At 42.4% G+C, this 18,099-nt stretch overlaps 1 protein-coding gene across 2 annotated transcripts in view; it reads left to right on the top strand.

Annotated features, from left to right (window-relative positions):
- Positions 1–18,099, top strand: part of FRAS1 (Fraser extracellular matrix complex subunit 1) — a 730,981-nt gene that overhangs the window by 671,569 nt on the left and 41,313 nt on the right. For both annotated transcript variants that reach the window (XM_068233564.1, XM_068233565.1), the window contains 5 exons: positions 4,381–4,725; positions 7,660–7,820; positions 13,542–13,689; positions 15,008–15,213; positions 17,535–17,691. In XM_068233564.1, the coding sequence (XP_068089665.1) occupies positions 4,381–4,725; positions 7,660–7,820; positions 13,542–13,689; positions 15,008–15,213; positions 17,535–17,691 (1,017 nt within the window). The remainder of the gene's footprint in view (positions 1–4,380; positions 4,726–7,659; positions 7,821–13,541; positions 13,690–15,007; positions 15,214–17,534; positions 17,692–18,099) is intronic.

Here is an 18,099-nt window from a genome sequence, read left to right on the forward strand (position 1 = left end):
TGGCGACTGTCAGATCTAATGGAAATTCCTAAACAGAGGGAGCCCACAGCAGCAATCCATTATAGATATCCTCACCGCTGCAAGCAGAGACCCTTTTCATCTAAAAATGCACGGTGGGCTAAGACAATAATATCTGGAACTTGAAATGCTGCTTTCCTTTTTCCCTTTTAGTTTTACTTATGATTTCACTTTGATTGCAGTTGTATTTATGTTGTTGTTTCTTATCTACAGAGACTTTTAAATTACTTTGATTTTTCCTTCACGGAAATGAAAATTAATTTTAATAAGCTTTGAAAAGTTTAAACAGACTGAAAATCATGCATTGTGCTCTACTTTTGTAAACATGGGGCTGTATGTGTATAGTTGCACAATATATAGTGCGGACAAGGGATGTAAAGGGACAAAGGGGGAGTTGTCTATTAAGATGGCACCTAAGGTCAGTCGAGGTCACTCAATGATCCAGCATCCAGATCTTTGAGGGCAATCTGCATCCAAGTCCATTGTTTTCCTTCTTATGTGTCTCACTGGTAGCTGCTCTGTTGTGCACCACTCATCACCCCGCATACCCTTCCCATAGTCACAGAAGTGTCTCTCTGCCATAGCAAAATGAGTCATCTGTACTGCGCCACCCCCTAAACCATCACCCAGGAAATCAAGTCTCTATCCCTTCAGGGTCACACATTTTATGTGCCTTTGCAAAATTATCAAGTTACCAGATCTCTCACTATGCTGCTCTCTTTTCCTTACAGGGTTGGGGAAATAATCATCTCTATGTCCCATCTTTTCAGTGGAGGAGAATCAGCTATAATAATAATCAAATAATGGCATAGCATTTCTTTTGTTTAACCACTCTGCGACCGCCTAACGCCAATTGGCGGCTTCCTTGTTCCTCAGTCACGCCATACGGCATCATCTTGCGAGGATAGATGGGAACTCGTACAAGCCCCCATCGTTGTAAACAGATGGCCGCAGCGATCAGCTTGCTAAAGGCAGATCAGAGCTGGCAGGCTGTTTTTGTTTTTTTTTGTAAAAAACACATTTAAATGTTTATATAGCGCTGCTATCTTCGGCAGTGCTGCACAGAGGATAGGCTTGTCAATTAATTGTCCCTCAGAGGGGCTCACAATTTAATCCCTATCATAGGCATATGCCTATATATGTATAGTGTAGTGTATGTATTGAAGATTAGGGCCAATTTAAGGGGGGGGGGGGGGGGATATAAAAAATGCTTGAATTTTGTTTTTTGATTAATAAAAAAATATATATAAAAATTGCAGCAGCAATCAGATACCACCAAAAGAAAGCTCTATTAGTGAGAAGAAAAGGGGGTAAAATTTATTTGGGTGCTAAGTTGTATGACCAAGCAATAAACCGTTAAAGTTGTGTAGTGCAGAATTGTAACTAGGGCACTAGGGGGTATAAATCTCTGGTCCTCAAGTGGTTAAAGAGACTCTGAAGTGTCTTAAAAATCCTTTTTTCCCCAAAAAATATTGTTTAACATATTAGCCCGTGGATTTTGCAGGGGAGAGGGAGGGCGAGTTTGGGGGGATTTAGATAGTGTATAGCGGCGGGGATGCGGCGGTTTAGTTAGGGCTAATATGTTAAACAATATTTTTGGGGGAAAAAAAGGATTTTTAAGAGACTTCAGTGTCTCTTTAAAACATCAGCATACAGAGACACACAAAGACACATGCCATAGACATAAACAACACATACATACAATTATTCATATGTATACATGTGGTGATATATTGGGGTGCTGATAATGTTAAGGATAATAACAGAACATATTTCTGTCCTTTTTCTGTCTACTGGGTAAAACCTCAGATGTGTATTGTGCTTGGGAGTAATTGGTCACCTGGCCAGAGTAAACTGAAGGCTAATGTGAGTCTGCATGTAAATGTACATTACCTCTGCCCTCATTGTCCAGCAGGGGAAACTGTGTCTACTGCTAATTAGCTGCCAATTGAGGAAGAATAGGCTGGTCGGCATGGCTTTTGAACTCTGGAGTCAGCCATTGTCCCATTATACAAAGCAAGACTACCCTGAGTCTTGGGGACAGGGGAAGCTGACACTGGAAGGTTTGAAATTTACATGACAGCCGGCTGGAAGGGGTTTTGAAATCTCTGCAGACTTTAAAAACGGAGACAGGAAAGCTTTGATGCTAGGAAATAATGTTGAGGAAGCCTTAATCAAGTTTTCACCTGGAGTAGAGAAGCCTTTTGATGTCTGTTAGGATACAATCTTACCTGTGAAATCTGCAACCTTCAAAAAGCTAAAACAGGAACCCTTTGAAGTTCGCATATTACAGGAAAGATGACAAGCGTTCTGTGATGTCACAATCTAGGAGATTGCATTAGTTCCTGGGGGCTGGACATTAAATGCCCCAGGGGACACTTCGGACTATTTAAGTTGGTCCAGGACAGTCACAGGGATCTTCTCCTGGAGAAAGCGCATAGCTAGGGATGATCTCGACTCCTGATCGAAAAAACGGCGTTCTCCCGTCAAACAACTTTCTAACCTACGCTGGTAACGTTCCTTTTCCCTCCCCGTTTATTTTACGCAACTGTCCTTGTGTGTAACTTTGGTTATTAACTCTGTGATGTTTATTTTGTTTTTGTAATCTTTTGTATATATTCTTTTCTGCACTGTTCCACGTTTTCCTGAAATATTAAATCGTTATTTAATAAGCTTGACTTCTGCTGTACTAAACTAACACTCATAGCCTAGAAGAGACTGAAGTGTAACTGTGTATAAGTCCGTGCCTGATTGTACGTTTGGGCAACCCTACCGTATGAGATTGTAATTGCATTGTGTGTGGGGGCGTTTGTCATACGTTGGCCTAAAGCGCGCAGCTGACCCAACGTACGAAAACGCCAGTGTGAGTGGCTCGACAGCAGAGTGGCTAACAGTATCGTTTGTAACAACTGTTAGTGGTTTTGTATTACGAAATGTACAGAGGCGCCAAAAGGATAAAAACAATATTTAAAATGTTTAAAAATAGCTTAGGAGGCAGTGGTGGACTTACCTCCCTCAAGCAGACACAAGAATGCTGTGTTAATCAACAAACGTAAATTTAATGGTACACTCCAGGGGTTTAAACATACTAAACCCCTGGAGTGTACCATTAAATTTACGTTTGTTGATTAACACAGCATTCTTGTGTCTGCTTGAGGGAGGTAAGTCCACCACTGCCTCCTAAGCTATTTTTAAACATTTTAAATATTGTTTTTATCCTTTTGGCGCCTCTGTACATTTCGTAATACAGTATATATCCACCTTTGGTGGAGGGGGATACCCCTTCTTTTTCACATCTACAGAGAGCGACTTCTTAGCCCTGAGTGAGGACAGGCCAATCTCCTCACCTGCCCATACAGTGGTTGCCTGGAGGTAACCCTGGTTTGTGAGTATATACATTACTCCTTCACATTATTCCATTTGCCTTGACTTACTACACTATATTGGGCTCTCGGTTCTCTTTCCTTATATATGTTAGTGGTTTTGCTTCACTACAGTGTAAGATTGCAACTGTGCGTGTGTGTGCGTGGCGTTCCCGTATTCGGCCTAAAGCGCAAAGCTGACCCGAATACGAAAACGCGGATTGCATGCTGAGCACTCGACAGCCGAGTGGACGTGTCTAGCAAACCGCTAGTGGTGGCAGTAAGAAGCTTTTTAGGGGTCACAGCCTTGTTTGTAGCTTGAATAAGGCTGTTCCCCGCTTGATCTGGTCAAACCCGCAGTCGGGAACCGTATACGCAGGCGTGCCGCGGGCCGGTTCCTGACAATACACACTAGTGATACATATGTACATGTAATAGACTTATTCATACAGAAAACATGCACCACAAACCTACATGTGGACAGCACAGACACTCATGCACAAGAACACATTCAACACATACACAAATATCTGCAGTAACACTCACAGACCCCAAGCACTGCACAGCCCCCTTAAAGTTTGGAGCCCTTCTTTATAGTTCTCACCCTATGACCACTGTGATTGGCTCGAAGTAATCAGAGGGACAGGAGCCAATGAAACTTGCTTCCGATCACTACATATAATTCAGCTGCATACCCAGTGCATGCCCTCCAGGCAGGTTTGTAGATACTGGTTGATTGACCATTTGACAGAAACTCTCTAATGGGTACACACATAGAAATAAATAGATGAGTTTTCATCCATTTCACAATCCATCCAAAACTGAACAAAGAAAATTTTGTTCTGGAGCTCCACTTTACTTCTTTTCTTGCTATATGTTCACCTGGGTCGTTTCCATTAGGATGAAACATGTTGATATCTTTTCACAAAATTTTTTTTTGTTGTTGTTGTAAATATTTCAGAGTAATAAAATCACATTTCTGCATTGTATCTATAAACAGGTGACCCCGGAAGTGTTGTTTCAGCCATTTGCTACACAGTTCCCAAATCTGCTAAAGGGAGCAGCCTTTATGCCCTTGAATCAGGCTCAGATTTTAAGTCAAGAGCAATGACCAATGAAAACCGTGTCATTTTTGGGCCTGGTATTACGATGTCCACCTGTGATGTGAAAGTGATTGATGACAGTGAATATGAAGATGAGGAGGAATTTGAGATAGCTCTTGCTGACTCTTCTGCAAATGCAAGGATTGGAAGTATTGCCACAGCTAAAGTTGTGATTGAAGGACCCAATGATGCGTCAACTGTCTCACTAGGAAATGCAACCTTTACAGTAAGCGAAGACACAGGTAAATTGCTAATTTAACTATTATAGACCATTGTAGCTTTGTACTAATGGTTTCTTAATAAATTTTCCTGATGTTGGCAAAAATATATGATTATGCTTATTTGTAGCAAGGCTGCTTAGATTGCAGACACACTTCAAATTTGGGATTTATGATTCTACATCAGGATTGCTCCGAGAAGTCAGTAAAAATAAAACTATCAACTCGCTTGCCACAAATTAAATACAAAGTGCCCATTATCCACAAGTTTACAGCAATTTCATGTCAAAGCAGGAAGTATGTACTTTCTGCTATGAAGTACTCTTCCTTCAACTCACTAACGGCTTAAACCTCTCTATACCTTAATCCAGAGCACAGAAAACCCTCAATGGTAAATTTTTCTTCCTCCCTTTATTAAAGTTTTACTATCCTATACCTTATTTTATAGCTGTGAATGCCATTCAGTAAAAAAAAAGAAAGCAAAAACAAAGATAAACCTTCCAATCCTATGTAATAAATCCCTAACTGTCCCTGCATCATCCTCCTGTCCCTGTGTCTCGTGTGTTTTGGCTACCGCGCATGTGTAGCCGTTGGGACAGGAGGAGGATGGGGCCAGGGGGTACAGGCAGACGGCGGCAGGCGCGTGCGCGCTGACATGCGGTGGTGTGTGAGACCTAGAGCCCCTTTTTAAACAGGCTTAGGTCTACTAGTTCAGAAATATAGTGATAAAATTTCCCCTAACTCACTCCCTGTGGTAAGGTATTACACATCTTTTATGTCTTCCATTAAGGAACACTCTTTTAAAGAGGTTTTGAGATTACACACAGACCATGCCTACTTGTCCATTGTACTGACCTAAGGATAAAAAGCTAATTTGTCAAGCCGTGATATTTTCAGATATATTGCATTAAGTACATGTAAATTATATCATCTCTTTGTAACAATGTGTGGTGTTTGGTGCACACTCAGAGTATTCAGATTGTTGGTGATCCGCAGTATCACCAATAATGCTGATATATCCGATTATGTGGCGATCTGCGGAATCGCCAATAATGCGGATATTTATTTGTAACTCTGGATACCGGGTATAACGACAGTGGAAAACCCACCACACTGATATCTTTAAGAGGACTGGCTACCTCTAAAAGAGAAACGCAGTGTGTGCGATTCTGCGACTAGATGGCGTAAAGCTAGAATCGCGTTCCCCAGCAGCAATGATATACTGGGGAACCACTGAGACCTCCGCAAGGAGGGATTCAGCAGAATAAACCCTTTAGTGGGAGAACCACTAAAGGGGGCAAAGTCAGACGGAAACGTTTCGGTAACAAACTGGCTGCGAGGTACCGAATCGTGAAACAGAGAGCAGAGTCAGAAATCTAGCCAAGGTCAGTAACGGAAATCAGATAGGCGGAGGTACAAAGTCAGAAAGCCGAACTCGTAGTGAAATAGACAAGCAGAGGTTCGGCAACGGGAGATCAGAAAATGGCACAGATAACAATAGTGCTTGCGAATATATTGGCAAAACCAATATATGTCGCAGATCAGGAAAATAACAAATCTGACTGTTGTGGGCTAGTTACGGCAAGCCGCACTTGGCCCACGATGGTACTGACTGTCAGATCACTATCTGGCTGACTATTAGATCAACTGACTGGCTGACTATAACGGAGATCAGGTTACATACAAATATACAATAATCAGGAAAACAACAAAGACTGACTGATGAGAGACAGGAGCCTTGCTCCAGCTAGGACTGTCTCTCTCGGATCTAGCTAAGGTCTGAGGGCTATCACAAAGTAACGCTTACTGCAGACAACTTGCAACTGACAGAATGCCTGCTTTTATACTGTGCTGGGCTCAACCAGCCCGCCCAGCCAATCAGCCAATCACAACACAGTTTAAGGACCTTGCAGCACAGCTCAAGGACCTTACTGAGGTCAGCTGACCAGCTGGTCAGCTGACTCTCCTTCTAAGAGTATAAAAGGCTTTATTGCACACGCGCGCAGCCCCTACGGGGTCCAGACTGGATTGAGGATAGCGTTGGTGTGTGGCAGGCCCTGAGGCCTGTGAGGGAAGAACCGGACCACAGCCTCGACGTAAAGTACGCCGAGAGGCCTGTGACCGAACGGTGGATCGCAACGCCGATGCGGATGTTTCTCCCCGTTCCGCATGCGACCATGTGGTGGATGGTGCCGCTGATGCGAACGCGGACAAACCTCCGCGTTCTGCTTGCTGAATGCGGTCAGGCCGCCGTCTTATGACACTCTTTCTTTTGCAAGCTAACAAAGTTTATCCTATTTTCTGTAACTGTGGTCTTCCATCATGTTAAATAATTGTCAACTGTTTTTCCCCCTATGTAAAAATCCAGTGTCCTTCCTCTAATGTGTTGCCCAAAACTGTATTCCATATTCCAGATGTAGCCTTACAAGTGTTGTTATGGTGTCAGAAGTGTACTAGTGTCATGGTTAATTTTCCTATTTATGAATCCAGAAATTGTATTTGTTTTAGCTGCTGGTGCTTGGTATTGAATGTAGTTGATTAATTTATATCAGCCAGTACCTCTAAGGCCTCCTGCAAGTTCATTTAATATCCTCGGTTGTGTAGCATTTTGCAGAAAGATGGTTAAGTTGCTACCATTCTCACCTTGCAGGGCTAGAGTCCTATATTTGAATCGTGGCCAGGACACTATTTTCATTAAGTATGTATGCTTCCACATCTCTGTGTAGGTTTCTCCTGTGCACACTGGTTTCCTCCAAAAGCATACAAATTTACCAGTAGGTTAATGTTGCGTCCTTCCAATTTGTCCATAAACTATAAGATGTTACTGTGACATTAGGTGGTGAGTTCCTCTGAGGGCAAGTTGGTGACTTTAGTAGATCAATGAATTTATCAATATACTCGGTAAATCACTGACAGCACAATAGAAAACCATAATAATAATGTTAATTTTCTCTGCAGGCACTATTGATATACCTGTTCTTCGAAGTGGACCGGACCTTTCAGTGCCAACATCAGTATGGTGTGCTACCCTCCCATCAGATCCACCATCTGCTACTCCTGGCATTGATTATATACCGAGCTCTAAAAAAATTGAATTCAGACCTGGTAAAACAGTAGAGGTAAGTTAATGAAACATTTTGGAAGACATAAATGAGGAGTAAAAGCAGATGCATACATAAAGATCGTGAATATAAAGGACTGAAGTTGATATATACAGTAGCAGTTTGAGGTTTGTGTATTACACCGAAGGACAGATTTATGTAAACCAGGGCAAAGAAAATGAGAGCAAAATTGATGCTAAAGTGAAGTAGATGCTTAGATCAAGCATTATGATGAGTAATACTAAGCAATCGCTTCACTCACAGAGAGGATGTGTATTTGCTCTATCATGTGTATTTGCTCTATCGCTAGCGATCCCAAAAAGTGATGCACTGATGAAAGTTAATTGAGGGGAAGACACAGGAGGGATTGTAATTTCAGTAAACCCCAATTGTGGGTCCTGCAGCATTTTTGTAGTGATTGCACTCCAATGCAAAATACAGGAACACTCAAAATTCGCTTTTGACTCTGTGACAATGGATGATTGGATCAGGACTGCAGACTCTAATGTACAGTACTGTATTTGTTGTCCCATAGAAAACTCACCTTCCCCCCACGCTCTGGAGACATCAGAGATACACCTTATCAACATAAAGCCATTCACTATCTAGGCTGCTCAGTGGCTGGCTCTCAGCAGGAGGCAGACAGCTAGGCACCTGAGAGCAGAGCTGGTATCATGTTTGTACCTCATGGAAGGGAGTTGGATTGTGTCTGGGGAAGGGAGAGCAGCTCACTGGATCTGTTGTGAGCCAGGAGAATTCCCCATGCGGCTAGGACCCAGAGAGGGTTTGCTGAACTTAGTGTCCTGAGGCCCTGGACTGTGGACTGGTGTATCTCACCTGCATCTGGTCGTGTAGACTTGTCAGATGTCTACTGGATATAGGGACTGATGAGAACTGCATCTATTGGGACTGTTGGGATCTGTTGTGCACCTCTTGGACACCTTCTATTGGTGGAGTTACTGGAACTTTGGGACTCATGTTGCTTTGCCTGCGAAGCTGGGAATTGTGACTGCTTGGTAGGGGGAATCTGTGACACTCCCTTGTGGATTATATAGTAATATTGTGAACTTTTTGTGTGAACTGTGTGACCAATAAATGCCCCACCAGTCGGGTTTTGTTTAATCTGCTGCTATACACTGTATCTCTGGGCTCTGTGGTCTCGGAACCGTCACAGACTCCCTTTCAAAAGCAATTTTGCAGTGACGTTGTGCGTATTTTCCATGTGTAAATAAAGTTTAAACTACTTGCCTGGTCTCTGGAGTTCAATTTCCAGTGGCTTCCAGGGTGTAGCCATGCCCCCAGCACAAGAGGTTAATGCGTTGGAATTCCCTGTAGCAAAAGCGCTGAGTGCTTGCTACACCGATTGGCGTCAGTCTTTCTGTAAAGTGTAGGATAAAACTACCAAAGTCATTTTGTTGCTTTGTTTAAAAAATGGCTGTTAAACGAGAGTCACAAATCAAGGCACACAGCTACATAAATGTCAAATAGGAATCATTATATGTCAAATACAACAGTTCTACAAATATTGGTACCTTTACATGCTTATTTGATGCATAGATTTTATCAGCAACTCTATCACATTTTGTAACTTTTTTTTTTTACATTTTGTTAACCACTTGAGGACCCACCCTTTACCCCCCCTTAAGGACCAGCATTGAATTATGTGATCTGTGCTGGGTGGGCTCTACAGCCCCCAGCACAGATCAAACACCAGGCAGAGAGATCAGACCACCCCCCTTTTTTCCCCACTAGGGGGATGATGTGCTGGGGGGGTCTGATCTCTCCTGCCTGCGTGTGGCTGGCGGGGGGGGGGGGGGGCACCTCAAAGCCCCCCTCCGCGGCGAAATTCCGCTTCCCCCCTCTCTTACCTGGCCCCCTGGTGATCGGGGCTGCACAGGACGCTATCCATCCTGTGCAGCCTGTGACAGGACGTCCCCTGTCACATGGCGGCGATCCCCGGCCGCTGATTGGCCGGGGATCGCCGATCTGCCTTACGGCGCTGTGTTTACATTTCGGCGGCCCGCAGGCTATTCACGGAGCCCCCCGCCGTGATTTGACAGGAAGCAGCCGCTCGCGCGAGCGGCTGCTTCCTGATTAATCAGCCTGCAGCTGGCGACGCAGTACTGCGTCGCTGGTCCTGCAGCTGCCACTTTGCCGACGCACGGTATAAGCGTGCGGTCGGCAAGTGGTTAAATGGTCCGTTCAGACTGCTTTGCTGTCGTTTATTCTATTTGGGGACAATGAGGATGTTCCCTTTAAAGAAAAGATTCTGGCACCATTTGTGGATTCCCAGCAAATCACTCATACATTGTAAACCTTTAATTTTATGAGAACATTTAGAAAGCTCTAGAGACAAGCTTCACTTTATAAATCCATGCCAGCTTTAATTAAGCTTACTATTATGCTCCTTATGATTCCAATTAAAATGCTGTTGAGGTGGTTAGAACCATACAAGTCTTTTAATATTGAATTAAAATACTCGTGTTAGAGTTGTTTAGTACAGTAACATAATTTTAAGTTGCTATATTTACAAGCAAACAACTTTATGTTTAAAAGAGTTGCATTTCTAAAATTCTAAATATATATGGATTGTGTATCATTGTTTAATAGGTTGATAAGTCATTATTATTATTATTTAGTATTAGTATTGTTATTATTAAGTATTTATATAGCACCGACATCTTCCACAGCGCTTTACAGAATATATATAGTCTTGTCACTAACTGTCCCTTGGAGGTGCTCACAATCTAATCCCTACCATAGTTATATGTCTATGTATGTATTGCATACAGGTAGTCTCCGGTTAACAAACGAGATAGGAACTGTAAGTTCGTTCTTAACCTGAATCTGTTCTTAAAGTGGACCCAAATTAGAAATACAAGATTTCAGAAATAAAATCTATTTTCTAAATTATAATAATAAATAGCAGCCTTTTTTCAGCTGCATGATGACAAATATAAAATATTGAACGAACCCCTCCCCTTCCTTTCAAATTGCCTGGATTTTTCCGGCAAACTGGTGGAGTAGATGGTGTCTGGCCATGGAGGAATTGCTAATGGCTGCCCCCAGTATAACCCTAGCTATGAAAAGAGAAGGGTGAAAAGCATGCACTGAAATGATCATAGGTTTGAAGGAGTGTTTATCTTTGTACGTGTCAGAGTGGTGCAACTAAATATTTTTAATTAAACAATTTTTTGGTTTGGGTCCACTTTAAAGGGATCCAAGCAGCTCCTGGCTTAAAATAGCTGCAACGGCTGCCATTGTTCAGAAGCTCAACCCCTGCTGTTTTACAACTAGCATTGTCCAGGCTAGGTGTGAAATTCTTCAACTGTAAGGGCTGGTTCACACGGGCGTCTGCTGAGCTTTTGCTTGGCATTGCGTTCAAACGCCAGCGTTTAAACGCCAGCGTTTAAAAGCTAGCTTTTGAAAGCTTTTGAAAAGCGTTCAAGGCTAGCAGTTCTGGTCTCTGCTATTGTTTCCTCGCGTTTACTGCCTCTGAAAGCAGCATGTTGCTTTTGAGACTAGACGCAACGCTGGGATCTACTGCCAGGCTTTCATGAAAGCCTGCAAAAGCCAGCTCTAAACACTCCCATTCACTTGCATGGGATGGCAGTAGATCCCAAAAAACGCTGCGCCTGAAACGCTGCGTTAAACGCCACAAAAACGCCCGTCTGAACCAGCCCTTACTGATGTTTTCTGTTTGAAATACAATGGGGGTTTGTTTGTGGTCAATTAAGTCTAATGAGGTGATTTCTTATCTGGGTTCCACCATCTCCTGCTCAGCGACTGCAGGTCCTTTACGGACTGACAAAGTGGCTATTTTAACCCTTAGATGTAAAAAAAATTAGGTAAAATGAAAGTTTTTTTTAATAATAAACCACATTTTTAGAATGCATGTTTAATTTGCTATAGAGCTGCCCTGGGTGTTAAAAATGATGCTCGGTTCACTTCTAGTCGGAACATTGTGCTATCTCTGTCCCCTGTACCTCCTGTGTGCCTCCAGTGTCCCCCTCTGTGTCACATCTGCCCTCTGTAACTGCTTATACAAGTTTAAAAGACATTTTTTCCTTTGATTTTTTTAAAATTGATGTTCTCAAAAACTACAAGTCCAATTTGAAAAAAAAGTTTTGACTTGTTCCCATGGAAACACAGAATCCATGACGTTCATATCGGCGGGTCGTTCATAAGTCGTCGTTCGTAAGTCGGGGACTACCTGTATATCGTAATCTAGGGCCAATTTTAGGGGGAAGCCAATTAACTTATCTGTATATTTTTGGGATGTGGGCGGAAAACTGAACAGGGTCAGGCCAATGCAGAAGCGAGAGAGGATCCAACTTCAGGGTGCAGTGTAGGAGGGGGCACACAACTCATTCAGCTATAATTCCCCTATTGCAGGCTTCAAGGGCCGAGGTCCTCACATGTTTTTGACACAGCTCAAATTAATTGATGAGTCTGAATCAGGAAAGGTGTGAAGGTGTGGTCCATCAGGTAGAACACATTCCTCTTTTTCTCATTCCATTCTAAACACTGGCATGGATCTGGCCCTCCAGGCATGGATTTCGACACCTGTTCCCTATTGTGTTTGAAGCAGGTAGAAATAAGAAAAGGGGATACATGGCAGTGAATGTAAGCCACATAATTAGAGATTATGATGTTGGGGGGGGGGGGGGGGTTGTGGGCCCTGGGGCGCCTCTTAGTCCATTAGCAATCCGTGTTTGACGGCTGGGGTGGAAGGGATAGAGGGGCGCACTTTGGTGTCTCAGCCTTGGGTGCTGGAGGACCTTGGCTCTGAACCTGAGTGGCCAGCGGCAACCCACGCAGACACTGGAAGAACATAAAAACTCTTTGCAAATGTTGATCTGGCTGAGATTCAAACTGGGGACCCAGTGCTGCTTGGCGAGAGTGCTAGACACTACGCCACCGTGCTAAAGTCATTTGCCTATTTAATAAACATCTTGAACAACTCCCTCAAGTTGTAAAGTATCTATTAGGGTCAGGTGCTAGAACATTACACCATATTGCCATTCTGCACAGCTGTAGTCTACTCCAATGCATTGAGTTTACCATTGTAGGTCTCAAGAGTTACAAAAATTGCAGGTGTTGGTTTAGCCAGTAGCCAATAAACTTAATATTAGTAAAGTGTTTACTGGACTTTTAATATACTGTAGTTATTGGAAAGGAATATATAAATTCAGGGTGCATGCATTATTGTCAGAAAAGGGGATTAAGGCCTGAACACAAGATTCTATATAAATATTGATCTGAGTCCTTAAAACATATAGCATAGAAATAGTATAAGCAATGGCCACAACCCTTTTTAAAGCCTTATACAGAGAAACAGAGTTACACCAAGCTCCTCCCACAATGTACTGAAATAAGAAGAGCATTTGCCACACTTCCTGCCACTGAGAAGGGCAGGTGAGTGGCAGCAAGGACCACATTCACTTGTAAAAGTACTGTGAGATGCACGGTAGCACTACATCATCCAAGCCACCAGCCTCCTGGCCTTGGTTATGTTTTTTTAAGTAAAAGGTAGAAGAAAATGTTTCTATGCTTTTCAGGGGATGGTGGCTTGACATTGCTAGAATTCTTTTTAAATTAAAAGTTAAGTCTGAAAGACTTTAATAAAATATACCAAATTTCTCTTTAGCTAGGCACAGAAAATAATGAGGTTTATAAGAACAGAATAAACAGAATACATACACATTTATTTAACCTTTATTTATTTCTCTATTGCAGTACTGCACTTTGACAATCCTGGACGACACACATGACCCAGCTATTGAAGGACTGGAGACGTTTGTTGTATTCCTAAGTTCTGCACAAGGAGCTGTTCTCATCAAGCCATTTCAAGCCACTGTTACCATTAATGACACCGTACAGGATGGTACTATAGTCTATAATTTATTTGTTTTAGTGTTAGTGGAATACTATAGTGCTTTACACGGGCATTTAGGAGCCAATTTATAAAAGTGCAAACAGGTTGTTTGGCAAAAAAATATAATTATTTCTGCTGAAATTACCATTTTTCAGTTCTCCAATTGTAAAAGTGTCAATTAGCTTTAACATCATTTTTGTGATGATTGTCATATTTATATAGTAAAAAGGGGAAAATTCAAATTGATTCCATTAATCTGATCAAATTAGTTGTTTTTAGCATGTTTTTGGCCATTAGTGGGCACAACCAATCGTTTTCCAACAGATTACCACCGTGTTCAGTTTTCTGATGCATTGTATCATTAATGGCCACTTTAACCACTTGCCGACCGCGTACTCATAACGCGCGTCGGCAAAGTGGCAGCTGCAGGACCAGCGACGCAGTTCTGCGTCGCCGGCTGCAGGCTAATTAATCAGGAAGCAGCCGCTCGCGCGAGCGGCTGCTTCCTGTCAATTCACGGCGGGGGGCTCCGTGAATAGCCTGCGGGCCGTAGATCGCGGATCGCATGCTAAATGTAAACACAAGCGGAAATAATCCGCTTTGTTTACATTCGTACAACGCTGCTAACAGTAGCAGCGTTGTACCAGATCAGCGATCCCCGGCCAATCAGCGGCCGGGGATCGCTGTCACATGACAGGCAGGAGCCTGTTAGAGGCTGCACAGGACAGATCCGTTCCTGTGCAGCCTCTGATCTCCGGGGAAGAGAGGGAGGGGGGAATGTCGCCGCGGAGGGGGGCTTTGAGGTGCCCCCCCGGCAAACCTCAGGCAGGCAGGAGTGATCAGACCCCCCCTGCACATCATCCCCATAGGGGGGAAAAAAGGGGGGCGATCTGGTCGCTCTGCCTGCTACCTGATCTGTGCTGGGGGCTGCAGAGCCCACCCAGCACAGATCACAGAATACAGCGCTGGTCCTTAAGGGGGGGGGGGGGGGGGGGGGTAAAGCGTGGGTCCTCAAGTGGTTAAGTTATAACAGTTACAGTTCTCTAGAGATTTAATTCTTGCTATAACAAATCACAAAAGCGCTGGCTGAAACATGTATTTTAGAAGTATGAAAACATTTTAAAAGATTAGAGTCTCCTTTTAGGGTATTTTAGCTGTCGTTGTTCTGCAGTAAGTTGATTGCTGAATTCTATTTCAAATTGTAAGTACTGGCATTAAACGCCACCTAAGCTTCACTAGCTTGCCTGCTTTTCTTGCATTTGTCTTGTTATTTGCTTCATAGTTGTAACTATGTTATAACTAAACAATTTTCCTGGTTTCTTTGCAGTTCCCAGCATGCAGTTCAGTAAGGATGTGTTCACAGTTCAGGAAAAGGATAGCGTGCTGCATGTTCATGTTATCCGTACTGGGGATCTCAGCTTCGAATCCTCTGTGCGTTGCTACACACAGTCGCAGTCTGCACAAGTGATGGACGACTTTGACGAAAGAAGAAATTCAGATGATTCTCGTATTACTTTTCTGAAAGGAGAAAAAGTAAGTATACTGCCCTAAAAAATTATTATTATTTACAAATGTATATACAAGTTAATATACCACTGATACTTTCTGACGAACTTTATTGAGAACACTGCACCAATTATAGCTTTCACTGTTTAGCTTTCCAGGAGATCAGATGAAATCCAAACAACTATGAGGATAACATACAACTCTGCAGATAGAGCCATGCAATTTTCATTTCAGATCTTATTTGAGCAAGTGATCAGATCGATATTCAGATCTGACATAGATGAAAGCTAGCGTAAATACGTATGATTTTTTTTTTTCAAATTTCAGTCATATTTTCGATCTTTTTTTCCAATTGGGGATTGACTGAAAATGAATCAAAAGGACATACACACAGAACAGTATTTTGATCGATGTTTGCCAGCATGTTCGATCTGCTTCCAATCAAGAAAGAGATGAATGTTGAGCTTGTAATCAGTAGGCTGTATATTTTTTTGCCCCATCATTTTCTTGATTGGAAGTAGAATCTAAAGTGAAAATTGCAAAGTGTGTACCAGGCCTAAGGCAGGTCTCGTCCCCATGACTCTAGGGCTACACAGTAGATAAGTGAAATCCTTTCGGTTGCTGTGTATTTAGGCAGTTTAGATATCAGAAGTGCAGTTGTTTGGGTTAGCAATCCCTTACGCATCCACTGTTGTTTGATCACAGCAAGAATTCTGTAGTAGCAGATGGAATAACTGTGCCTCCATGGGATCTTGTATAATTACTGACACAATGTTTTTAAACAAAGAGCATCTGTTGAACAAGCTGAAACAAATGAAAACATTAAATAATTACTTTTTTCCTGGTATCTGAATGCAAGGATTTTCCATGAATGCAAAGATCATGTAAGAGTGTGTTTGGTGGGGGAAGGAGACTAATGAAAAGTAGTGCATACATATTGCTCCAGAGTCCTATGCAATCGCAGGAGATAAGACTTGCTTAGAGCAATTATTCTTTATTCCACTGCTGAGATTATTTTTGCAAAGACAAATTAAATTGTTTGAGCTTGCTAGAAGGGGACAGACACCTGGGAGTCTCTTTATAAAAAAAAAAAAAAAAAAAGGCTCCCAGATTCCTTCATAAGTTTCCCCACCAGGACCTATTCCCGCTTGCATGGGGTTGTTACCGTTAACTCCTTGAGCACATGGTTGAGATGAGCCCCTTGTGCTTGACATGGATGGCATAGCTCCCAACTGTCCCTCTTTTGCAGGGACAGTCCCTCTTTGGGAGCCCTGTACCTCAGTCCCTCTTTCTTACTCATGTGTCCCTCTTTCAGGACTTTGTCCCTCTTTCTATGTAAATATATATATTTCTCTACTAAAAAATGTATTTGATTGACTTTAAACTTTACTCCCATCAATTAAATTAATATATTACTAATTTTAAAATGTTAAAATGAAGGAAAATGCAGCAGGATAGAAAGGACCAGCATGGTTGGAATTCTAAAACAACATTTTTGTTTAATGGTTTGCGTGACTAGGGGCGTGATCAGGGGTGTGGCAGGGCCATGGCTTAAGTGCCCCTCTTTCTCATCTCAAAAAGTAGGGAGGTATGTGGATGAGGCTTTGCAAGAGAGGAAAAGGAATACTGCTAGTCTCTCCCATGTCATGCGGGATGGTATTTCTTGTTATGGTGGAGCCCTGTGCGGTCCAGCTCAGCCATGGCTGGCATAAGGGACAAGAATTGTAAAAGGCTTTAGGGCTATGTTAATTGTTACCGGTAAGTGCTTTTGGCACCGAACATGGGCAATTCAATTCAGTGAAAATATCTTGTTAGCAGACAAAATCGACCACGTGAGTGCCATGCAAGTTAATATACTAGAGTGTTAAGAAATTGTATTCAGATGATTTAGAAATTTCTTAATTTTTCCACTCGCCAGTAGTTAAAGGACAACTGAACTGAGAGTAATATTTAGGCTGCCAAATAATGATTTCCTTTTAAACATTACCCGTTGCCTGGCAACCTCCTGATCTCTTTGGCTGCAGCAGTATCTGGATCACACACCTGTAACAAGCATGCAGCTAATCCAGTCAGACTTTAATCAGAAACATCTGATCTGCAAGCTTGTTCAGGGTCTATGACTAAAGTATTAATGGAAGATGCTCAGCTGGACAGCCAGGCAACTGGTATTGTTTAAGAGGAAGTACCCTAAATACGGCAACTGCCATATCCCTCTCACTTCAGTTGTTCTTTAACGCTAGTTGTGAGTTCTGTAACTGTATAGGGCCTCATGACGTAACCAACTCATGACAGTTTCATCTTGTATGCCTCTGATAATGGTTAACTTGTCTGCAATTTTTTTTGCACAGGTGAAAAACTGTACAGTTTTCATCAATGATGACTCCGTGTTTGAGCCAGAGGAACAATTTAGGATTTACCTCAGCAATCCACTCGGTAGTCATTGGACTGGAGCCAGAGTTGGCAAAATTGATATGGCTACCATCACCATTTCTAATGATGAGGATGGTGAGTGCTTTCATTATGAAAAACTGTGTTAATATCTGTATCATGCTATATCATTGAAATGAAGATTGTAAATGAGTGGGTCAGCCATGTCAGCCATTGGTTAGGTGATTCATTCCTACCAGATAGATCTTTTACTGAACATTGATATGGTTGTGGCTGCCAGCACTTAATCAGGCTGGCTCAGGAGGATGGGAGAAGTCTCATTGGAATCCAGAGTCTTCCCCCTCCCAAGGTTAGTATCTGATTTTTATTTCTATTTAAGGTTACAGGTTTATGTTAAGTGTCTCCATTGTATGATTTTTATAATGTTAAATGCTGTTTTCAGCAGATATTCTATATGTCTGAATAATGCAGTTTACTCATTGATGATAATATTGTAGTTACAACGAAAATGCAGATATCATGAAC

This window comes from Hyperolius riggenbachi, chromosome 1 (genome assembly GCF_040937935.1).
Source record: "Hyperolius riggenbachi isolate aHypRig1 chromosome 1, aHypRig1.pri, whole genome shotgun sequence".
NCBI lineage: Eukaryota > Metazoa > Chordata > Amphibia > Anura > Hyperoliidae > Hyperolius > Hyperolius riggenbachi.